At 41.8% G+C, this 25,739-nt stretch overlaps 1 protein-coding gene across 2 annotated transcripts in view; it reads right to left on the minus strand.

The window, feature by feature from the left end:
- Positions 1-23,970, minus strand: part of RhoGAP102A (Rho GTPase activating protein at 102A) — a 35,871-nt gene extending 11,901 nt beyond the window's left edge. Inside the window, exons 1-4 of one of the 2 annotated variants that reach the window (XM_076519684.1) lie at positions 20,955-23,970; positions 13,477-13,633; positions 12,505-12,621; positions 6,832-7,013 (exon numbers count right to left, since the gene is read on the minus strand). In XM_076519684.1, the coding sequence (XP_076375799.1) occupies positions 6,832-7,013; positions 12,505-12,621; positions 13,477-13,633; positions 20,955-22,829 (2,331 nt within the window). In that variant the 5' untranslated portion in view covers positions 22,830-23,970. The remainder of the gene's footprint in view (positions 1-6,831; positions 7,014-12,504; positions 12,622-13,476; positions 13,634-20,954) is intronic. The other variant, XM_076519685.1, reaches the window with a different exon arrangement.
- Positions 23,971-25,739: the final 1,769 nt, after the last annotated feature.

Genomic DNA, 25,739 nt, shown 5'->3' on the forward strand with positions numbered 1-25,739 from the left:
TTTCTATCAACGCCTAAGAATCTGAGCTCGCTAATGACGCAGAACCCGCGCAATAATCGACGGGTCCAACGAGTTTCTATAGCAACATTGCCGGCGGATAATCGATGGAGCTCGGTCGACAGAAAGTCTTGCAAAATTTCGGTGGCTTAATTAATTCCCCGGTTAAAACGAGCGCTCTCTCATCGTGGATCTATTCGCGTCCACGATCCGTGACGTCACCGTCGATCCAAGAGACGCGTGACGTCGTGCTGCAACGTTACGTCGTTCATCCCCGAGGGATCGTTTTAAATCGATCAATCCCGCCGGGGCTATTTAAGCTTGTGGCCTTTCATCGCGACACCGAGGAAACGTTCACCGCGAACTTTATAAATAAGACACACGTGCCCACCGATCTGACTTTCGATCGAGAGGGAGCCCGATTGAACGATCGTACGTTGCTCGACTTAGCAATAATTAAAGTTTGCCTAAACACTCGTTTTTCTACAATTCGAAAAGCAATATTCTCGTTCCATCGAATTCTACCGAAAATTTAGGCGACCTTTCGTAGTTCGATTAAATTACAGCGCCTATGTTTCGTTAGTTGTAATTATTTTATCTTGATCAATGAGTGCCCTACGTTCGAAAAATCGACGAAATCCGTAAATATTCGGTTGCAACATAAATTCGTTTTTCCGGTACAAAAATTGTAAAAAAAAAATAAGGGGAATACATGTTGCACCCACTGTTGCATATATTTCTGTGAAATGAAATATCATTTTCTATATTTTCATCAAGAGTAAAAAGAGAACAGTTAAATATTAATGCAAAGTGTTAAATGGTAATTTGTAATTTGCAAGCTAGGTGGGCAGAGAACTAAACATCGTCGTACATATTCTGTGTTGAATCTAAATGAGTTGGAAACTGAGTAAAAAATAGTCGATTACTCCATATCTCGTCTGACTATTGCGGCATGATTCTACTTGCGCCATAAATATGCAAGTAACAACAAACAGCTTCCAAAGTCGACAATTTTGAAATCACAGGGTTGTATATTAAACTTTCAATACAAACATGTTGTCATTAGGGAATAAACGGTCACAGAATTCTGGCTAAATTAGTTTCATATCTGAATGAGTTATCTTTAACAAAAGTAGCTTCAGGACTGAAATAATTAGTTGATTCCTTTCTTTATTTTAAATGTGCAAGTAACAACAATCAGCTTCCAAAGTCGACAATTTTGAAATCACAGGGTTGTATATTAAACTTTCAATACAAACATGTTGTCATTAGGGAATAAACGGTCACAGAATTCTGACTAAATTAGTTTCATACCTGAATGAGTTATCTTTAACAAAAGTAGCTTCAGGACTGAAATAATTAGTTTATTTCTTTCTTTGATTTTTTTCTGTCTTTATTTATTTATGACACAGTCTTCTGGAACACATGCAGTCGAGAAACTAATGTTTCTACGAAAATTTGTATCATTAAAAAGCGAGATAGGTTGTATCAGAATAGAGAGCGCTCGGGACGTCAGTTTAAATCACTCGAACGATCCTTCGGCTCGCCCTCCCACTCGTTTACACAAAGCGTCCGACTTCACTACCGATCGGTTTCCCGGAAGTCGAGGGTGGCATTGTCGTGGCGAACGTCACAATAAATCGACGCTGCATCCACAGAGCGTGAATCACTCATTTCTGTTACACGAACGAAGTTCTATTTCTGGGGGGAAGTTGATGAAAATTCACGTTCGAGGTTTCCTGCTTTCTATTCGCGGATTCGCCGTTGAATTTGATCACAAATGACTTGCGGATACGATCCACGCTCGTATAATTGGGCAATTCGATCAGGATTTAAAGATTGTTATGTGTTTCGAATTCAATGGAATCGGAATAGCGAAGCGTGGTGTAGGGACGATCAAATCGGACCTGTTTCCAATGGCTACACCACGTGTTTGAACAAATCGCTCTAGGCGGGGCCATAAACTGAAAAATCAATACGCAATAGCGTAAACGCGGATAGCAAGTTAAGATTGAATCGCGTAAATCACGAGTCACAGGTCGAATCTTCGACTTTCTTAAAATAACGTGGGGAGAGAGGCTTGATCAGAGTTCTCCGCGTGCTGAACACGAGGTGAAAAAGAATAAAAGTGTTACGCGGCCAGGTGGCGCCGGTGCTTCTGAAACCAAAACATTTACTTCCGGTCGCGAAAGAGATTGCTTTCAGAAAAATAGAGTTGAAAATATGGTAAAAATAGAGAAGCCGCCAGCGTAATTTAGTGATCGCTACTATATCATTTTTACAGCGATAGTTTCATAACTGCTGAACGGGACTTGTATTTTTACGCTCCTATATTTACAGGCTCGGGAATTAACGAACTTATAGCTCGAGGATTCACCGGCTCGAAGTTTCAAACGTTCCAAGATTGGAGGTCTTGCAAAATTTTTCTAAATTTTGAGATACTCAAAAATTCGACGATCCATAGGTTCGAAGATTCAAATATTAAAAAATGCAAAGTCTTAAACACTTAAAGATAGAAAAGTCTAAACATTCTAAGATTTAAAGATTCAACGACTCAAAGATTTAAGGCTTCACCGTTTCGGGAGTTCCAATATTTAAAAAAATCAATGATTCAAAAATTCAAGATTACTGAAAAAAATTACTTAAAAATTACTTAAACTCAAAAATTCAAACATTCATACATTCAAAAATTCAAACGTTTTCTCATTCGAAAATTCCAAGATTCGGCGACTAAAAGATTTAATGATTAGAGAATTCGAAGACTAACCACTCAAAGATTCAATGGTTCAAAAATTCAAATATTCAACGACTCTATAATTCAATGATTCGAAAATGAAAAAATTCAATTATCCTAGGATGAAGAGAGAAATTCAAGAATTCACAAAGTCAAGGATTCAAAACTTCTAATTCACAGAGTTGCAGCTTCAGCAATCTTTCCTTCAATAATTCCAATAACTGAAAAGTTGTTCCCAAGATTGCACACGTCTCAACAATTCACAAGCATCGTTTTCTGCGTGTTACGGACAGGCAGTTCGACGAAGGTGCCCGCGACATCGTTTATCCTCATTTCCCTGATTATTTGGAGGGTGCAGTGAACGTGACGTCAGGGTCGCCCATTGGCATTTAATTGGCGAGTAACGTTAGTTAAATCCGGTAAGAGGATTTGGCAAAGAGGCGTATTCTCGAACGTGGTGGACGGCGGAATATAGAATAAACGGCTGTTCGCCGGCGTATCGTCGTTCTGACGTATCCGTCAAAAAATAACCACTTGCGGCTCGGCTCGACTCGGCTCGGTTAGACGAGTCGAGCACGCGCAAGTGGCCATCGATAAACGCCCTCGCCCTCGTCCACACGATCCGTGGACACACTGACGCAACCGATGACGCCGTTTATGATCGCATTCATGATCACGACCGGTGTCCGTCACGCGACGCCCATTGCAACTCGGTTTCTCGCGGTTTCACACGCTGGGTCAACGCCTGTCCTCCTTCATCCCCTGATTTCGATGGAACTCACCGAGGCTCCAAGAGACTCTGCTAAACGAACGTCGCTTCAAACTTGCTCGAGAAAGTTGCTCGCTACGTACGACTGTAATGTAATTTAATTTCGATGTAATCGGGATCTAATGAGTCAAGTAAAAGTTTGATCAAATCACTAACTTCAATGATTGTGGTTAAAGGCGAAGGCCGTAACTTGCGTCAGATCTAACGATTGGAGACATCTAAGGGAAACTTAGTTATGGCTTACAATTAGTACAGATTCAGTCGTGCGACCCTGGCTAAAGACGGATTACAACAGATTCAAACAGTTGTCGGGGATGTAGTTGTTGTACATTTCACTATTAACGTATCACGTCTAAAGGAAGCTTAATAATTTCCTCTTGAACAAAATTAATAGATTATCTTGATCAAGGTAACTTGTTTTCCGAATGAAATGGCTGTAGCTATTATAAAATAGCAATTAAGAAGCTCAGATCTGTTACATTTAGACGACTATTTGCAAATCAATCGCTAGCATAATTCTGTATGACGAAATATTTCGCCACAACTTCAATGAATATGATAACTTTTTTCGTCATGAAATTGTTTAAAGAGCTTGATTTAGCGTTATTTTAGCGTGATCATGTGGTGAAACTTCGAATTTGCACCACTATAACGTTTTTTTATATGCAGTAGACTGAAGGTATCAGGATATTCTGAAGATAACTGTATAACACGTAACAGGATATATGTATATTTAACAACCTCGAAATAATTGTTTCAATTTTTTAAATTAATTCTTTCTACGCCGGAAATATTTGCGCCGTTTATTTTTCATATAAATTGTATTTTCATATAAATTACTTATACTTATGTTTCAAAATGTACTAATTATTTTTGTTTTTTTTTAATATTAAAATAAAAAATATTTAAATCAAACCTTTATATTAAATATGTTCATGGTATAAATTATTATCATATATGTAATTTATTCAACAATTTTAGTAAATCACTGTCCTTTCAAAACATCGCTTCAGTAAAATACGTCGGACAAAATTAATATATGTCAGTCATTTTTCTAAATTATTTATTTTGAAAGTGGCATAAGTCACTTTACCGTAATGAAAAGTGGTGATTTTTTCATGTTTATACGAAATTATTTGTACTGAGAAAAATATCAGTATCCTGAGATAACAAGTACAAGTAAATCTTCTCGAAAGTTAGCATCCATATTTTTAAACGTGTTAAAACGCAAACCCTTAAATATATCGACTTAAAAACAAAGTGGCTTATGTCACTTTCAAAATAAACGGTTCATTTAATTTATATATTTTCTAAAATAAGTGAAAAGCGATTTTTCTTATTACTTTAAACGCGATAATATAAATTTTCACTCTGAAGAAACAATCGCCGATGAGTTGAGCAGAAGTTAATTCCCATATAAAAGGTTAATAAGACTATATTGTCTGAAAATTACAGTCCTTGATTTCTGGGATGTTCCCAGTCAATAATTTGTCAAAGAAAATTCCTAAACGCGGTGACATCCATTTTCTCGGGCCATCGAGGACCTGACAGGGAGAATTTACAGAGCAACCGTACACCAGGCATAAGAATACAAAAAAACCACCATTACAATCGGCCATTACGTCTTGCGTCACCGCTATGCTTAGCGTATTTCATCTAAAAAAAAGCATAGCCGCGCGACTATTCGTATGATGCATCTATTTTCGCCGTGGCCATATTTCCGACCGACCGAACGGACGCTGAAAATTTCGATCGGGACAAGTCGAGAGAGCGTTTCGCGCGCAGATTAGTTAACGTCAATCTAAAACAGGTGACTCGGATTTCCAGGCGCGGCGTGGGCGGCCGAGCCCCGACCTCCTCCCACCTCTTCCTACATCCTCCTCGCGAGTAACGAGCGCCGAATGAAATCTCGGATTGTAAATCGCCGACGGCGATTTCTCTACTTTTTTTTATCGTGCGTAATTCCTGCTCGGGATCCGTTTCAGAAAGACGACGGTCTAGCTGCCAAAATAAACCTTCTCTGCCACTTTGTTGCCGTGGACAATCTGCACCGTGCCAGGCGTTTCCGAAAGAATTTATACTCCGAATCGATTTTCCAGACCGAACTTGTCGATATTTTGTCCATAAATTATTCTAGGACGTTTAAATGTCGCGGACACGTTTCAGGAAACTTTTAGTTGCCACTACTCCAGGACAATTATACTTACGAGTATAATTGTCCGATGTACGCATCGGAATCAAAACGTCGATCCTTAAACCGTAATTATTTTTATGAAAAATTATTCCGGATAGAGGGATACAGAGAAAATATCTACAAAGTTTTGGTTCTACTGGTTTCTTTTTCGTGAACATCTTTGTGGGAGATCGAAGAACGTGGATGCTTGTGAACGGCACTCGAGTCGAGTGTCTGACCATTACTGGCTGGTTCTACTTGTGGAAATTACTAGAAAGCTCGAGGGCGGAATGGAGTTGTCTTTTAGAGGTCAGTTTAATGGATATTCTACACGTTTCGACATTAGGCTATCTTGTCTGTTGTATAATGGTACACTCTACTTTCTGTTTCTTATTTGTTCTGTTTGATTTTATTGCAGGTAAACATGATTTGCAGCAGTAAATGCTAGAGATAGAATGAGCATGATGCGACATTTTATGCGGAAGTAAAAATTTGCTTTACAGGCTATTTTAAAATACCTTTTGCTTATCTTAATTCTTGACTTTTCATTTTAATTTTGTCTTTCGTTTTTTATGTTTGTAATTGACGCGCTATGAAAGTTTTCCGATAATTGTTATATTCCAATTCTTATATTCTAAGAAATATTGAGAACGATTATGTACAATTTCCATATTGGTCCGATTAAACATGCATATGTACTACTTAATCGACGAGTTTACACGAAGAGTTGACTCTACGAGTTAATCGAAGAGTTGAACATGAGATAAATAAAACTTGCTAAAATTATCTAATGATTAAAACATTTGGGCTCGCCAGTAAATAAGCAATTACTTCACAGTTAAATATACGAATTCTTGGTCGACTAAAGACACTTTTATATTTCGCAAAAATTTTCGAAATTCCTTGGCAATATCTCAGTTCTCCCTTCACGATTATTTTTCAAGCGTGCAGCTAATTCAAAAGTCGCAGGAGAATGCGAAAAAGATTGACAACTCGTCGGTGCCCTAAATAGATGTATTCAAACGTTTCCAGCATAAAATACTTCGATTCTCGATTATAAAATAGACAGAAGGAAAAGCGCTCGTTCGTATAAACCTGTATATCCGTCTCACCTTGTTCATCAAGTTGTCTGACATAGGCGAGGACCAATCTACTTACCTCATCGGTCTTGGCTGCCACGGTGGGCTCGATGAGGCTCGTGAAACTTGTCCTGCTCCCGTGTCTGCTGCTCCTTGACAGGCAACCGATGTCGGCGACCTCGCCAGCAGCGATTCTAGCGATCCTATCGTTCTCTAAACACTGTGACAACGGTATGCCAAATACCAGGCCGCCCGTCGAATCTGAAATGCAGAACCAAAGTATTTCATCGGTCTCTCGACGCATCTGCTTCTGCACCATCTTCCTCTATACGTCAGCTATAACTAGAGCGCGGATTTTATGCGTTCACGACAGCGTGCGACCGAAGAAGTTGAATCCATTAATTTCTATCCTTTCTATCCATTAATCAAATTTTCGAATATTTTTAGTCAATTAAGATATGCCAGATATGCTGTACTAACGATCGTGTTGGTACTAAGAGGCCTGAGATTACTCTTAATTCAGTTTCTACTTATTAAATCTTCTCGGAACAAGCAGAAATTTTTATTCGACTCTTTCCTCTGCGTATAATTATGGACTCAAAGCAACGTTTACATTGTTAGCGATAATTAATAATGTAAGAGTTACTGCGAGTTTATAATTATTCGCATCGCTGTGTGTATACGTATAACACAACACTTTGTCTAACTTTAAAATTATTGAATTATCATAGAATGTCCGTAGGATTTTTACGATCTATGAAAAAGAAACTATCACTGATAACTTTTTATTTTGCAGCCTCGATTAGAATGACTAAGTTGCTGTGATTTCTTGAGATTTAAGAGGCCGGTTGCGACAGGAACACGAAGCGAATTTACGTTGTGATTTTCAAGAATTATAAGTCTGTTTCTCATGCAAGGGATGTCCCAACTCGTGTGACAGCGCGTCTCTCGGTGAAATCAAGCGAGCAGCGCGGAAAATGCGTTCCACTCCGGAAAAGACACGTGTGCGTGGCTCGCGTGGCACGAACGTGGTCTAAAAAGAGGACGTCATTTAAGTGACGTCCCCTCGTGTGATCGAACATGTCAGAGTTTTGCGTGGCCGATGCTCTCTCTCTCACACTCTCTCTCTTTCTCATTCTGTTTCTGCCTACGTAGTGGGGCCGTCACGAAGCCAGCTAAAAACCGAAAGGCAACAAACCGTGTCTCTATACCGGTCCGATTATAGACCACAATCTGGGCCATCCCAGCCTCTCCAAACGAGCTCCCTCTGATCGTGGAACGTTCGCCACTCTCAGGAGGCGACAATGGATCCGGAGAGCCAGCATTTTCCTGGAAGTCCTGGTAATATCGACACTTTCCCTCGTTTGTCTCCCCCCCCCCTCTTTTTTACTTGCCACATACTCGATCTACAAACTGCTAATTTTACCTTTGAGATTTTTACTTGAGTCTGTAGAGTTGCTAACTAAATGATAGTAGTTTAATTGACTGGAAACTTCGTTGTTACGTCGACAAATCAGAAAGCGAGATTCAACATTAAAAAAGGAAGAGTAGTATAGAAAAAAGAGTGCGCAGCTTGTGATTTATGAAAACAAATCCTCTCGCCACTTCAATTTAAACAGCAACTTTTCCTTGTAATTTCTCTACACCGCGAAATAATTTGTTTTTTTTTTAATCAAGTTATATTATGTTATATTATGCAAAAATTCATGTTTCTTTCGAATAATTTGGATAACTAAGATTCTGGTATAGTAACGTTACGAAGTTGTGAACATAAATCGAGGGTTTCGAGAAAATGCAATTACATCCTGTCGAAAATTCGTCTGTAAATCTGATAAATGAACGAATGTATAATTTTTCGAACGAGGATGACAAGTCCACGTGAGCCTGAAAACGAAATACGAATGGAACTGGCGTTACGACGTAAGCGTGCAAAGAAGTTAGACCGGAATGGCCTTACACCGGCCAAACGAGATTTGGCAAACGCCGAGCGTGACGCGGGAAATTGTTTCATCGGATTTTCTCGAGTCTTCTTCGATGGTCATCCGCGCGACGCGACGGAAACGTAAACTTCTCAGGAAACGAAGGAGACTCGATCGAGCATTCCTGGCACTGTAGTCATCGTGATCGGCTACTTTGTCGTGAACGGTCACGAACACTTCGGAAAACTTATTGGACATAAGAAACGCGTCCTCGATTCGTAACGAATACATGATGCTGTGCTATTTCAAACGGTTCCGCAAATTCGTTCTCTGAGGGCAGTACTCTGTTACTGCAAGGTAGTAGAAACGTTAATAGAAAATTTCAAGCCTCATTTGATACGTTCTTCCCATGTCTTGTAATCTCCAATTCAACAATTTTAAGAAATTTCATCAATATTCGACAATTTTAAGAAACACCTGTGACGTTCTCTTCCTTTTCTCTTCTCTTTATACTCTCATACTATGTAAATATTATATCAAGTTATTCTAAATTTCATCTACTTATTTTCACCATGAATGCACAATATCTTCAGTCTATTTAATCACAAATAACAGAGATTCTTCTTCGAACAATGTTCAGAAATTCTTCTCGTGTTTCTCTCTGCCTACTAATTTCAGTAAATTGTCAATATTACATTGTCATTCAAGAATTCTTTTAAATCTTCACTGTTTCCACCATTTTCACCATAATAAGCCCATGAAATCCGCCCTCTAATTACACCCAGACAAAACTGTTCTCTTCGCTGTTACAGTTACCGAAGAAGTTGTATAAATTAATTAGGGCACGACGAGGCCGCAGAAATCGAAAATTTCCTGGAAAGAAGTCGGTCTCGCCGGGTTCCTCGAGAAACGCGAGAAGGCTTTCGGCCAATGCGATAAAATGGAAATACCGGGACCAGTTCCATCACGATCAATCGGGTTACGGACTTTACAGCCCGTTGTAAACGGGACAGACCCGAAAACCGTGTGATTTACGGCGGGGCAAAGTCGGAGAGAAGTGTTTCTACCGCTTGCCGTGCAGCGATTCAAACAAATACCGCCTGGTCACGGGCAAGACGATTTTAATGGGCGTTGAAACCGGCTCGAGGGGTTGCGTAAAACGGTTTCGCGGCGGCGTAGGGGCTCGAAGAGAATCGGTTCCGTGTTGATGACCCCGTGACACGGTCGTTCCGGATCCTGTTTGACGTCCGGTAGTCCCCGTGGCACTTGTACCCGTCGGTTACCGCAAATAAACTCGGTATATGCGGAAATATGCATCGCCACCAAGCACCCCGTGGCTAATTTTAACCGGCGAAATTGTGTCTCATACCAGGCTACCCGATGCTGTTCCCGCCGAGAGCTGCCCGGTACTTGCACATGCATTGCTGCCTTTTTTTGCTATGCCGCTTCGACGAGGATCGCGAAGAACGTCGAGACAATAGAAAACACCGAGTTTCTGACTCGAGGCAGGCTATCGAAGCTTGGAGAGCATCAGGCAGTTGGGAACCGAGGTTCAAGGACATTTTAGATTCACGTGCGGCGATGCCAGTCCTCGAGGCACACTCTTCGGTGACCCACAGTTGACAGTGCTTGCGAAGATCACGGGTTTGTGGAGGATTCTTTATAAAGGAGTTGGCAAACTTTGTTTCGGTGTAGCTGGTTGGTCATTGGAGAGTAAGAAAGTTTCCTGAAGGTTATGTCAAAGGTTAGCGCTTGGTTGTTTAGACATTTTTGATACTACAGAGGATATAGAAACATTATTATCTTACAAATTGAATGCATTCTATGCATTAGTATGTTAAAGGTTAGCGCTTGGTTGTTGAGACATTTTGGATACTATAGTGGATATAGAAATATTATTACCTTACAAATTGAGTGCATTCTATGTATTAGTGTGTTAAAGGTTAGCGCTTGGTTGTTTAGACATTTTTGATACTACAGATGGTATAGAAACATTATTATCTTACAAATTGAATGCATTCTATGCATTAGTATGTTAAAGGTTAGCGCTTGGTTGTTGAGACATTTTGGATACTATAGTGGATATAGAAATATTATTACCTTACAAATTGAGTGCATTCTATGTATTAGTGTGTTAAAGGTTAGCGCTTGGTTGTTTAGACATTTTTGATACTACAGAGGATATAGAAACATTATTATCTTACAAATTGAATGCATTCTATGCATTAGTATGTTAAAGGTTAGCGCTTGGTTGTTGAGACATTTTGGATACTATAGTGGATATAGAAATATTATTACCTTACAAATTGAGTGCATTCTATGCATTAGTATATTAAAGGTTAGCGCTTGGTAGTTTAGACATTTTGGATACTATAGTGGATATAGAAATATTATTACCTTACAAATTGAATGCATTCTATGCATTAGTATGTTAAAGGTTAGCGCTTGGTTGTTTAGACATTTTGGATACTATAGAGGATATAGAAATATTATTATCTTACAAATTGAATGCATTATGATAGTCTGGAGAATTATATAAAATTAATATGTATGTGATGTGTGAGAAATTTTTGTACTAATTGTGTGTAGCCACAGTTCGAAAGTGTTTGAAGTGTTTCGCTGTGTCTTCGCTGAAATTATGTTGAAAATGTCTGAATCGCGAAGGCTATAATATTAATTTGAAACTGAGAATCAACGAGATCTTGAATAGAAATAGAAAGACAAGGTAAGGATTGCTTGATCGCGCGAACTAGGAAGTCTTTGCTCCCGATTTACGCAATTGTCAGGCAGCGGAATCGAAAACGAGGAAGAGGGAATCCGATCAGCAGCGAAATTTGTCCCAACGATAATATTTGTCTTTCCTACGACTCGATTAAATCGAAATACGCGCACGCGGGCATGTCGTAAACGCATAAAATGATAGAGTAGCCTCCTAGCAAACTTCAGCAAACAGAGTCGCACCTGAAAATAGCTGGACTAGTTATTCTCCAAACAAATAATCGGACGATAAATCTGCGACCGGTAACTGTGCCGCTTTCCGCGCATTAAACTACGCACTTAATTCACCGCATTTAATTATTTACTCTATATCCAGTGAATTTCTATTGCTGCGCCCCGATTGGAATTCGCTAGGAGACGTCGAAAGTCTAGCTGGCGTTTGTTGTTGTCTGCACGAGACATTCAAGGCTTTCGGGATCCTCAAGACTTCCGGGATTTCCAAGCGACTCGAGATTGCCAAGAGCACTGTTGTTTTTGAGATTTTTCTGATTTTCAAGACACTGAAGACTCTTTCAACATTTTCAAAACTCAGATTTTTAAGATTTTTAAGCCCCGCGAGGTGAAGATTTTCCAGGCTTTCAAAACAAAGATTTCCAAGGATTTCAAAACAATGTTTTGCAAGATTTCCAATACGAAGTTCTTCATGGTCTTCAAGACGAAGATTTTCGAGGTTTCCAAGACAAAGTTTTTCAAGGTTTTCACAGTAACGTTCTTCAAGTATTTTAAGACATGGTGTTTCAAGACTTCCACAACCCTCGAGATTCTCGAGACTTTTCAAGTTTTTCAAGATATTCGAAACTTTCAAATAGCCCTAATGTTGCAGACTTTCGGTGACTCTGAAAACTTTGACGACCTGCAAGACTTCGAACACGTTCAGAACGTCCAACCTTCGAACTTCTCAAAGTTTCTCGACCTTGAAACTTTTCCTCTAGCTCTAATTGATCCCAAGATGGAAGGTCTGAAGCAGCGCAGATACACGAGAATCGACCGATCTCCCATGTTTCCCAACCGTTTAACAAAATAACACGACTAACAAGTGTACACCTGTCACTCACCCTTCTCCTTATCATCCTTCCCTTTGTTGTCGAAGAAACCTGTCGTGAGAGCTTTCCTCTTGAGTAAAGGTGCTCTCCTCTTCGGCTTTGCAGTAATAGAGGTGCCGCTGAGAGATTCTGCATACAGAAAAAAAAACAATACAAAACGAATAAGCGCTTTCCACTTGATATATTTATTAAATCGCCTCGCTCTGACATCAATTATTCGTCGAATCGACAGCTATTCATGGCACCGCATTATTATTAGACTCAAGTGCCAATAAGAAATCTTTGTGCTCTCTTTCCCATATTGTGGTTTCATTCATTCACTTCCGCTTTGATACGGAAGTGGAACAAAGGAACACAGAACGCTCCGGGGCAAATGGGATTCGGTGAAATACGATACTGCTCTGCATTGCTGAATAACGTTGACGATTACAAAATCAATTTACCGCTGGCACCACTTTAACAAGACTTCCGCAAGTGATAGACACGATTATAAACCTTTTTCACTCGAATGGTTATTACAAATTACTGTATTGTAATTTAAAACAATTTTTACGTAATTAGATTTGATTCTGATACATTGCACTATGCTAACTCGATAAGTGCAGTGTCGGTTACATACATGGGCGACGTGAATTTTTTACTAATTTTCGAAATTCATTTTCATTCTAATATATTCGTACGAATAGAATTTTTTTAGGTCGTTTAGAATCCGAAAGAGTAACAGTAACACTCACTGTGATAGATTTTAGTTTCCTATTTTCAGTTTCGTTAATTAAATCACTTCGATTTTATATGAATTTTTGGGGTTACTTCTCGGCACCTAACGTCTTAAACATGTTTAGGTTCTGTTAAATGAAGAAGCATTGAAAGAGGAGTCGCTAAAATTGACTTTTGAATTTTCTTTGATCTTCTCTTGAACTTTGACAATGTGTTAAAATTTTGTTGTTAAAGGGCTGAGACAATGAAAAAGCTAAAGAAACTCACCACTGGGCGGTCTGATGTGAACCCCCAAATTCAGGGCCTGAAGTTTTGCGACTGCCACCTTGCAAAGTACCTTCCTCTCGACTTCTGACAGCGATCGTAGCGGAGTATCCTGCAGGGTGACTCGTCGCCCACTGGTTCCCGCCCAGGTACACTTTCCCTGAAACATAACACGCTCTGAGAACTTTCTCTTGTTGCAACGATCCCGCACGCGTAAAAGATTAATCGTTATGCGACCAGATGCCCGTATAACACACCGCAAATAGGGGTTCTTGAAACAGTTGAATACACAGTCTACATTTTCATAGAGCATCGAGGTACGCGCAAATATTAAGTTACGATGCATGCAAATAATTGAAACTCTGCACGAAACATTTTGAACAAAAGTGCCTTTAATTTTTAACTATTTTATTCTTCCCTGCGTTGCACAGCCTGAACTTTCATTCATTCGCAGAACGTACTTCTTTAAAACTGTGGAATTTGCAGTGAACTGTAATTTATTGATCTAAGGTATAGAGGATAGTAAGGCGTATTTTGTCTTAGTATTTCCGATGGAATTATTTTTCAATAGAGTATGGTGGTTAATGAAGACGTTGAAGTAAAGTACGTCCAATTATGAATTGATAAAATGATAATTCCTTAATCTGTATTTTAATGGAATACCTGCAATAACTAAACTGAAATTATTATGGAATTATTTTTCAATAGAGTATGGTGGTTAATGAAGACGTTGCAGTAAAGTACGTCCAATTATGGATTGATAAAATGAAAATTCCTTAATCTGTATTTCAATGGAATACCTGTGCAATAACTAAACTGAAATTATTATGGAATTATTTTTCAATGGAGTATAGTGGTTAATGAAGACGTTGAAGTAAAGTACGTCCAATTATGAATTGATAAAATGAAAATTCCTTAATCTGTATTTCAATGGAATACCTGCAATAACTAAACTGAAATTATTATGGAATTATTTTCCAATAGAGTATGGTGGTTAATGAAGACGTTGAAGTAAAGTACGTCCAATTATGGATTTATAAAATGAAAATTCCTTAATCTGTATTTCAATGGAATACCTGCAATAACTAAACTGAAATTATTATGGAATTATTTTTCAATAGAGTATGGTGGTTAATGAAGACGTTGAAGTAAAGTACGTCCAATTATGGATTGATAAAATGAAAATTCCTTAATCTGTATTTCAATGGAATACCTGCAATAACTAAACTGAAATTATTATGGATTTATTTTTCAATAGAGTATGGTGGTTAATGAAGACGTTGAAGTAAAGTATGTCCAATTATGGATTGATAAAATGAAAATTCCTTGATCTGTATTTCAATGGAATACCTGCAATAACTAAACTGAAATTATTATGGAATTATTTTTCAATAGAGTATGGTGGTTAATGAAGACGTCCAAGTAAAGTACGTCCAATTATGAATTGATAAAATGATAATTCCTTAATCTGTATTTTAATGGAATACCTGCAATGACTAAACTGAAATTATTATGGCATTCCCACTTTGAATAAATGAATGCTTACGACATCCACCAACGAGTTCACATACGCCAAGTTGATACTATATTTGATCCGCGAGCAATAACGTTGGGAAATTTATTGGCATTTGAACCATGGTTTTGTTTCGCACGTTGTCACTTAATAACCGATTCCGGGTAGTTGGCACATTGTTCCCATTCTAGTCGGCAATTAGTTACTAAGCCTGTCTCCGTGAAATAAATGAGTCCCGGCAGTTACCCTTTGCCGGCTACTTTCCTGGTTTCGAATGCAATTACGAGAAAGAGGCAAACGGAAATTAAATAAGTTTAAAAATGAATCGCGAAGTTCAAAGCGCCGAGGAAGAGAATGTATTGGTTCGAACTTTCGCGTTCGACGCAGAAACTAATTACGATGCATTATTGCAAATCGCTTCATTCGTTTGAATCGGGAATCATGAAAAAGTGCTGCGGAGAGAAACGGCGAAATAAGTTCATTAAACTCGTAAGCGTGCGAAGTATTATAACCTGTGTACAAAAGCGAAGCAACGCTAAGACCTCGAGAACGAGGTAGTTTTAATTAAAACTTCTGCGTAGTAAGTTTCAATTACGCCTCGGTTCCGCGTTCTGTGATAAACGTTGTCGAATCCCCGCCCCGGCAATATTAAATCGTCGAAATTATTTAATTCGTCGGATCAACGGCGCGATCGTCATCGATCGTTTCATATTGTCGCGAGAAAGCAATCGCGCCTTCGTTTCGGTCGTGACAGCAACGGGATGGGAGGTCGTAACGAAATTGAAATTTCTGGTTATTTCTAGCCGCCTCAATTACCAAACAGACGGGAGGAAAACAACCGAGATATTACGTACATACCGTTATATTTTCATGCGCGTCCACGGGAATTTTGTTTACCGACTTCCCTGTCTCTTTTTCATCAGCAAAATTCTGCGCCGAGAGATCAACCGCGGAATCGAAGTCGCCTTTTTTTAAACCCGAAACAACGGTTGTCAAAAATTATCAACGGCTCCAGACGTTTGAGCAACGTTAATGTTAAAGCGGAGATGTTAATTCGAGAAGATCACATAAGTTATCAACAAGAATGAAACCTTTATGATTCTGCCTACAATATTCGTATATTTCAAAAAGTGGACGAATAAAATGACTGCAACGATAAATACTTTAAAAAAGTATAATATCACCAGCATCGAAAAGTGACGCAAAAAAGTCACTTTATTGACGTAATTGTATCGGAATTATGATCTTGATGCATCGAAGATGGCAACGAAGGCGAGAAACAAGATTAACCCGAGAAAGATAACCTACGTCGCAGAGGCGCCTGCGAAATAAACAACTGACTGCACCGTTTTTCATAGAGGTCTAGTGATTTAAGTTTAAAATTACATAAAATATAAAAAAATATAATATAAATGCATTTTATTTTTACAATAATGCCAAACCTTTAAAATGACTAGATTAACTTAAATAAATATCCATTGTTAGTATAAAATTGACGCCTTAGAAAAGCATACGCCTCTGAAGCGTATGGTTATCTTTTACGTACGTTGTCATATGGTTATCTTTCTAGGGTTAAAATCCTTATAATCCTGTCTAAAATACTGTCATGCTCTAAAAACTATAAAACGTACAACGATAATATGGAACATCGTCGGTAACAATAGTTGCATTAAAAAGAATGTGATTTTACCGAAAATAAGCTACAAAGTCGTTTCCAATGGATTTCATGTTCAATTCAACGTTTGTGGACAATTGGGAGTACAATATTCGTAAACATCGTCGTCCTCAATGAACACGCATGACCGAATAATGACGAGCAAACAGTGATCGGGACTTTGTTTTCGCATTCGGCTGTTCTCGAGCGTCCCCGGAAAATTCGCTGCCTCTGATGTAATGAATTGGCTCCCCGTCAATTTCGGATTCAAATATTATCGAGCGGCATCCTCGCTCGGGGACAACGATGTCCAATAATTTACGATCGTGATTCCGTTTAACCGTTTCAAGAACAACGCGCAGAGCTCGGCTAATTTATCGCGATCGCTTCCTGGATTCAGTATATTCGCCGAATGCCTAGGCTTCATCCCTCTTTACAGTCGCAATTAGGCGACCTGAACATCGGAACTGTTCGCGTTATTATATTAATTGGAAGACGAATATATCGTAATAATAATAACTGATTTTTACAGTCTCGATGATGAAAAAAGTGGCACAGAACAGCGGTAATAGTGGTTGAAGGTGGTTTACTTTAAAGTCTTGGAACAATATTTAACAACAGGATACATGGTTTTCTGCAAAGAAGCGAGTTTGTAAAGTGAAGACCGTTTTCGAAAGTGGGATCGATCGAGGGATTAGAACACGAACATCTAAAATAGCAAATGCATTCAAAATCAACATTTCTATGCTAAGCTATTTCGACGTACGAGCTGCCTGATCATGTCAAAATGTTAGTTGCACTATGCAGGTGTCGCTGACAGGTTGAATTCGCAATCTCTACAATGTTGGAAAATGTACACAGCCGAGTAATGAATCCCGAATGTCGGATCGGTTTATTTTTAATGGTCTTCGTCTTCGAGTATATTTTTGTGTTCCCTTCTCTCGTCGTTGAACAACAAACCGTGCTAGAAAGTATGGATCAAAGGATCCTCCCCGATTTCTAATGAAAATCTATGCATTTCCTATCTAGATAATTCCAACTGTTACCTAAACGACTGTGCAAAATCAAATTTCGGGATCTACAAGGTGATTCGAAAATCAAGTCGTAGCAGCTTTTTTGTCATAATTTTAAAGGGTTTTTTTTTAGAATCAGTACATTAAGCTGGAAGTATAGAAGTTGTATCAACTTTTTCATACTTGTTGGTACTTTCGTGTAATCATAATAGTTTTAGAATCTCAAAAAAATGATACTACAATCAAACTTTATGAATTAGGACTACTGTGCTCATTTTGTGATCTCATGCTACTGTGATCTCATTTTAAATAGTCAAAATTCATGAATAGTCAATATCAGAATTGAGAATCAACATGTTCTCCAACTATTTACCTTAACATCTTCCTTAAGGACATCGAATTGCCAAAATGAAACTGTTGATAGATTATCAAGGATCGTTTCAAGATATTTGTGCAACAGTCGCATATTTAGAAGTGGCACCAACAGAAAATGACAGAAGGAATTTTTAGAAATTACTGTCACTGGCTGACAATCTCAAACGACTGCATCCTCTTCCAGGACATTATGCTACCAGTTTAGAACTTGGAGTGGATTTTTAAGACTTGTTTAGTGTTGTTCATGAATGGATAACTGATTTGATAATCTCGAAAGTGGCACTGCAACTAGTCTGGAAGAATTTCAGTTTCTGTGTGAATGTTACAATTATAAAATGGTAAAAAACTATATCCTCTTCCAGATCAACGAACGATTAAATCAGAATCTGCAGTAGATATTTGAGATTCCTTTATTGTTGTCCACGTGTCACCAATGATTTTTCAAGTTACGAAACTTACACAGCGACTATCCTGCAAGAATTGCCGTTTCTGTGTGAATGTTACAATTATAAAATGGTAAAAAGCTATATCCTCTTCCAGATCAACGAACGATTAAATCAGAATCTGCAGTAGATATTTGAGATTCCTTTATTGTTGTCCATGTGTCACCAATGATTTTTCAAGTTACGAAACTTACACAGCGACTATTCTGCAAGAATTGCAGTTTCCGTGCGAGAATCTCAAATGTCTAATACTAAAATTAAAAAGCTCACATCATTCTCGAGAACATCGACCAACCGGAGAAGAACCTGCAGCAGATTTCCGAGCATCTGTTGCCGTTTATCGATCAATAACGGATTCGTATGCCGAGAGAATGACAGTTGCAGCGGGCACCATGATTCCCGACCACCGTAGTTGTAACTGCACGCGGCTGGTAGTAGAGGACTACACGCGCCGGTGTGTCGACGATGCACGTAGTAGTAGTAGCGCAGGGGTTAAGTATAGTTTATACACACCACCGTGGGCTGACTATTTCTGGCGGCGCCAGCGAAATTCCGAGGCCCTAAATTGGTTATCGCGCTTACCACTTAACGAGATCGCCGCCGGCAAGGTCGAGTCTCTTCTTCTTATTCTCGCGGCCTCCTCCTTTTTCTCTTTCACATCGTCCGGCGTACTCGGTCACACGGAGATATTAAACGGCGGCGAACCGGGGGGTGTGGGAGGGGCACGCGCGAAAAGGGGAGCCGGAGGAAGAGGACGAGGAGGAAAGAAAAATAGACCGACTGTCGAACCGATGAGATAGATCCTCGAAGAAGCCGGCGAAGAGGCGAGCGGATCGACCCGAAAGGTGCACACGACGCCCAGAGAACAAGAAGAAGAAAACCGAAAAGGTGTCATGGCTTGGATATTTCAAAGAGATTGCGTGACGTTTGGATTACCGATTTAGATCGAATATTGTGTATAGCCAGTGTGCACCGTGTACAACGTACGTCAACGCTTAAGCCTGTTGAAGCAACCCGGACTAGAAGAATCGTAGGACGTGTTTGTTTCGGCATTTTCGGGATCCCGGGCGAAAATGTTTATCCTTCCGCGCGTGCATTCCTTTTTTTAAGTAAACGACTTTCATATGTGCTCGATAACGTCGATTTTCTTACGAAACGATAGGACTTCTTGGATACTCGCGTTCTAAAAGTTCAAGGTCATCGTTGACTTCTTTACGAAGCAGCACCTTTGGATCGGCACGCTATCGTGGTCGATGTAAAATTGAATTCTTTAGTAAACCACACGATTATCTTCGTATAACCTTGAACGTAACCACAAATCACAGTGCGATTCAATTTTGAGGCTTTACGTTGTCCTCGAAACCTCGGAAACGCCTAGAATATGTTCGACAGCTACCATGTCGCATCTGTTTCAACTACTTTACCAATTTCTGTCTATGCAGTTCTTGTTACACAAATTTTTAAACTTCTCGAACTTGATTGCGAATGGAAGGAAGGATCTTCGTTTGATTTCGATCCGCAGTTTCTGACGAACTGGCCGTTAATTAACGAACGCCGCTTCGAAAACGAACAGCTTAAAGTCAGCCAGCAATTTAACGATACGCTGCACAGGGAAATGGTCCGCACAATGGTAATACGAAATATTAATCCACGGGTATTATTAAGAAAACGGCCGGATTAGCGTCGTTATTAATAGCGACACTCTATTTTCGCGGCGGACCTTAATAGCGACATCATTAATTCGTTTTCTTTCTCATAACGAGGCGGACACTCCCGGCTATGCGGCGACAGGTGGTTTAAGCAAATTATTCGTAGACGTGTTTTGGCAAGGGAGAACTCTATGTATAGCGCGCGCAGTTCGTTCTTGTTTCGTTTACGGACCGTAAATAAAATTCGTTTAAAACAAAAAAGAAGCGCTGCTTGACAATGATTTTGCTGGTCTCTACGAGGAACGTACTCGGATCCATCCTTTAATTAGAAAAGTGGATGCTACTCACAGCTTAAAGGAACACGAAGTCTACATTTATTCTGTTCCCTGCTTATACATTTTTCTCATTTGACACTTAACCTACCGAGCTCTAAAAGTGACTGACGCGTGTTGCTGTATAAAAATAAAAATGTTCGTCATCGAATCCATCGAACGGAAGTTGAATTGGAATTTCTTACATCGAGAGTTTCAGTCTGTTAAAGATATAATAGTACATAAACACGCTTGAATTGTTTCAACCTTGCTACTGTTTCAAATTACTTAATTTTCTGCCAGTCATAGCTTACTTTATTCGCTATGAAAGTCTGCACAAAAATGTGCTTTTTAACCATTGAATGGACAACCAAATATCCAGAACTCCGCTTACCATTTTTCATGACATCATTTTCTATGACATCGATCTACATTTTCAAAACTGTTGATCTGTCTCAAGCTATCTAAAGCAGCAGCGAATGCGAAAATCAGGCTGAAAAGACATAAGCTGAAGAGAACTTACTTGGGGGGTCCAGACGGAGGGTTGATTGGACGCCCTCGAGGTGCTCTTGCTGCGGGACCGCCATATCTTCTTGGCGACCAGTCTGCTGCCGTGATGCACCACGCTGCTCGAGGACTTGCTCTTCTGCATCGCTGTGCCACCTGCGGAATTTGTCGACGACGAGGTGAGTGCCGGCGAACCGGGTGCCGAGTGCGGCTTGTCCTTGTGCGCGTTGGAACCGTGAAGGAGATGGGATAGGAAGGACTGGTGATGATGATGCTTGGGGGTCAGCGGCTCTTCGGAGCCGAGGCCAGCGTCGATGCTGCTCCTCGAACTCGCGTTTCGACTCGCCGGCGAACCGGTTGTATCAACATCGGACAAGTTTTCAGAAGGGTTTTCTATCGACGACATCTCCCTGTAATTCACCGCCCAATTGTCCTCGGTCTGGCAGCCCTTATTGTTGCCGTCGTCGTCGCTCATCTTCGTGATCTCTCCTTTGGCCTTGATGTTCCGGAGGTTGCGGTCGTAGTTCACGCGCTTGAACCTGTCGATCTTATCGGCGTCCATGGACTTCTTCCTGGCCATCCGCAGGTACCTCTTGATGGTATCGCTGACGGATGGAGAGACATCGTCGTTGTCCACGCTGCTGCGTCTTCTGCTGCTGGCTTTTTGCGCCGGTTTCTCCTGCAATGCTTCTTCCCTCTCCTTTTCCAACAGAATAGCGTCCAGCACTTCCCGAGAAACAGGATCGGTCTGTACACCGCCGTCTATGGGCCCACGATCGGTGCTGGGTTCCTGGACAGCGATCAGAGGGGGTGTAGAAATTGGATCCCTCCAGGTGGATAACCAGTCCTCGTCTTTCGTAGGTAATTTGGTGCGCTGATGAGTCCACCATCTCGACGAGGGCGATGTATAAGCACCTGTCGCTCGAGGACCTCTGAACCCCCTGGTGCACCTCAGGTCGAAATACAGTTTCTCCAGCAGCTTCCGATCCGTCAGAATGTCCGTGATCACGTGCTGTCTGGTGCCCGATTTGTTATAGTACCGGCCGATAGTCTCCATCAAGGACTTGTGCACGTAATCGCCCTGGTAATGCTGCATGGACTTCGGCACCTTGTCCCTGTCCTTATCCTTGTCTTTCTCCGCAGAGGACTGCCGCACCGAGAGCTCCTCCAGCCTAGCCTGCGCGACCATCATGTCCAAATGCTGCTGGAGCCTGTCTATTAGGCTCTGGTAATCGAAAGCATCCTTGCCAGTCAGCTCGGACCTGCCGCCCGACTTCGTCGTGCCAGCGACGTCGCTCTGCATGTTCAGGTACTTCTGCAGCATGTCTGCCAAGGCCTTGGCCTCCGTGTCCTCCTGCTGGAACTTCCTGCGCTCCACAGGAGTCGACGGTGTGCTACCACCTTCGGTCGCGAGCAGCCATTCACGCTTAGCCTTGGCCAAGTCGAACTTCCCGGTCGTGGTAGCTTGCAAGACGAAGGCTTGAGCGGGTCCTCTGAGATCGTCGGCCTCGTCAGCCGAGCTGGCTTTCGTCCTGCAACTACCACCCTTGATCGGCCTTCTACGCCTCGGTGCCCGGAAGCCTAAAGTCCCGGGACACGAGCCTTTCCTCCAGAGCAGGAACCTCGGCTCCTTCTGGCAGACCTCCTGGAAGTACTGCTCGATCTTTGGGATGTCCTCCGGCCGGTTGTGGGTCCCGTCGGGGATCAACCGTCTGCCGGCATCCGCCATGTACCGCCAGGTCTTCCTGGTGAGCAGCCATCGCTCCTTGATCGGCTTGCTGGACCGCTTGGTTCTCCGGTCCTTGGAGGTCGGCGGCGTGACCTTAGCGGTCACGCCGGTCTCCACGCTGTCGCGACGCGAGCGTCGCCTACCACCAGGACGCTCCGCCATCGTCGCGTCCTTTTCCTTCTTCGCCACGCGAACCACTTTCGCGGAATCGTTTTCACCGTTCGGACACGATCACCGACCGACGACCCAGGCAGCCGTCCCACTTCCGCGAAGGGCACTAGATCATCGCCGGGGAGTCACTCGCGATTCTCGAGAAGGCAGAACACCATGCACCACCATGCGAAGCACTGTATTATATATCCTGTCCTACGACTGGCCGCGAGGATCGAGCCACGACGATCCCGATGGACGAATCTCGATGGACGAAAGCGGCGCTTTCTTCCTCGAGATCTGCCGATCTGGCCGACCACCCAGCCGAGTCTTGAAGGGAGCCAGCTTTGCGGGCGCCGCGACGATGCGTGGCAAGGTCGCCAAGAGGAAAAGGACGATCGCAGCCACTTGTTCTCTCGCGGGCACCGTCAGCAGTCCGGCGCGCGATCCCTCGCCGGAGAAACTGATCCGGGTCCCCTGATCACGCTTATTTTTGTTCCTCGTTGAACGAGACTTTACGCGCTTTTTTACGCCACCAGGCCCGTGTGCCGGACCTCAACAACGGGCTCCAGATTAATTTAGACTTCGCAGATCCGGCTGAAATTCAGCTGACCGCAACGGTTCGCCGAGAAGCTGGCCAGCTCCGTTACACTGTGCGTTCTCTGGACAGAGGCGAGAAGATCGAGGGAGGATCGCCGATCGAGCGCACCGTGTTCCAGAGACGAGTCCAAAAGCCTCGACCCAAATTTAACTCGTCCAACTAGAAGTTGTCCGCTCAGCTTGGCGGGCCACGATCAACGTTGCGACGTTCCTCGGCCGGACGTCCTTGTTCTTGGCTTCCAGGTCCCTCGCGGGGACCACTCGTTCGCCAAGGATGGCACACGCTCCGGATTCGCGAGGATTCGAGCGGGCGCAAGGCACCACCGACGAGAATCGCGTTACGTTTCAGGCCGCGAGCCGGCAAGGTGGAAGCTGCCTAAGATACGCGACTACTGCTTCTCAAGGCGTCGCGACGCTCGTGGACGCTCCGTGTCTAAAAGCGTCTTTGCCCCTTCTCTCCTCCGGTGGCTCTCTTACGCGAAGAGAGCAGAGCCGCGCGCGATAGACAGAAAAGTGAGAGACCACGGCCTGCCGAGAGAGAGAGAGAGAGAGAGAGAGAGAGAGAGAGAGAGAGAAAGAGGGATGCGGTTCGGCCAGGGAGAAAGAGAGACGCGGAGAGAGACGGAAAGTAAAGATGGACGGTAAGAGGACCGAGACGAGGATGGACCAGACCGTGGAAGAGGCAGAGGCTGCGGTCTAGGGTACCTGGGACCGCAGACAAACCGGAGGTGGTGTCGACGACGTTGTCATCGTTTGCCAAATACCGACGCCGCTTTCTGGCGAGCACCGTCTAACGTGCACCACTCGCGTATTTCATAGTACGATAGTCCACGCCTTGACGATTTGTTTATAACCATAAAGCACAGCAGCCGGACCCGGCAAGAGATGCCCGCGGCAACCCGCGACCGAGAACGCGTTCCGTGTTTTCGTAACACCGCGTCCCACTTCCATCATCACAGCCGTCCAAATAGGGTTCATGTAGGGTGAACAGATGTCCCGATTTTTGGAGAGATTTGCCCCTATTTTTAGTTCCAAATACCGGTCTTCGTGATACACCATTTTCGGGATCGTCGTGTGTCCCGATTTTTTACACATTCATCGTGTTTAGTCTCCTTTCATAACGTTCCAATTTTGAAACATGTCTCATTTTCTGTCAGCACGTGATACAAGTGATAAGAAAAATGAGCACTGTTCTGTTGCTCTATTTGCAATGCTGAAGAATGTGTAAATATACGAGTATACATAATTTTGTGTAGCCAAAGAAGTTGACCTGCTGATTTTGTTATTTTGTTCAGCCTTTACATCTTCATCTGGCTTTTCCATTTTTCATCTGGCTCGATTTCGAATTCTAGGGTTATTAAAGGACCGGTCAGTTCTTTGACGAGTGTTATAACCGGTGTTATGTGGACGCATGAAATGTATACGCGTGTGTTCAATATTCTTCATATAACTATCGCATAAGAATCCGTTAATTGAGAGTCCATAATTTAAATAGATTTTGTTATTAGTTACATTGTATTATGGATGAAGCAGAGATTCCTAGGCATTGTGTCAGTATGGTCTTACGGTTGCAAACTGCGACGAACATTTATCATCGTTCACGTGGGTAAGAGTGATGAATAAAGATCGAACTATCGCTAGTGAACAAAGCGTTGAAGAAATGAATGAATAATTGATGAACAGTTCCGATAGACTTTGCTGTGGTTTCACTATCTGTTTCAGCAATACCTGTAGTCTTACTGTTGTAGAATATTACCACCATTCATCGTCATAAACTCGAGCGAGAATAATGAGTAGAGTTATAAAGCGAATTGTCGAATGAATATCTGTAATCTTCAAACTCTTTATCTGCCGGTTTCAAATGTTTAACACTTTGACATTTTGTGATCTAAGATCTTTGTGACTCACGTTCCGCGTCTAATCGACAGGAAATAAATAACCGATTGACGCTGCAGACAATTGCATGCATACTTTGCGAGCAAGAGAAAGAGAGAGAGGGAAAGAGTGCAGTTGGTTGCAACTGTTCTTCCACGAGAACAAAGAATACACGGATTTCTATATTGTCACGGCGATCGAACGTAAATACGAAGCGATTCGCGACACAGTTGGTCAGTAACGTCGATCGAACGACGCCATCATACGCGCAAACGAACGAGAGGACACAGGGAGATCAGACAGTGCAGCATGAAGTAGTAAACTCCCCTAAATTGCAGGAGATTCTGTCGACGGTATCGATTCTGTTTGCCAAACACTATAAGAAATTCCTGGCGAACGTGCAATTTCTAAATTCGTCGGTTCAAGCAACTCTGCCGCAAACTTCTG

Source organism: Megalopta genalis, chromosome 3 (genome assembly GCF_051020955.1).
Source record: "Megalopta genalis isolate 19385.01 chromosome 3, iyMegGena1_principal, whole genome shotgun sequence".
Taxonomy (NCBI): Eukaryota; Metazoa; Arthropoda; class Insecta; order Hymenoptera; family Halictidae; genus Megalopta; species Megalopta genalis.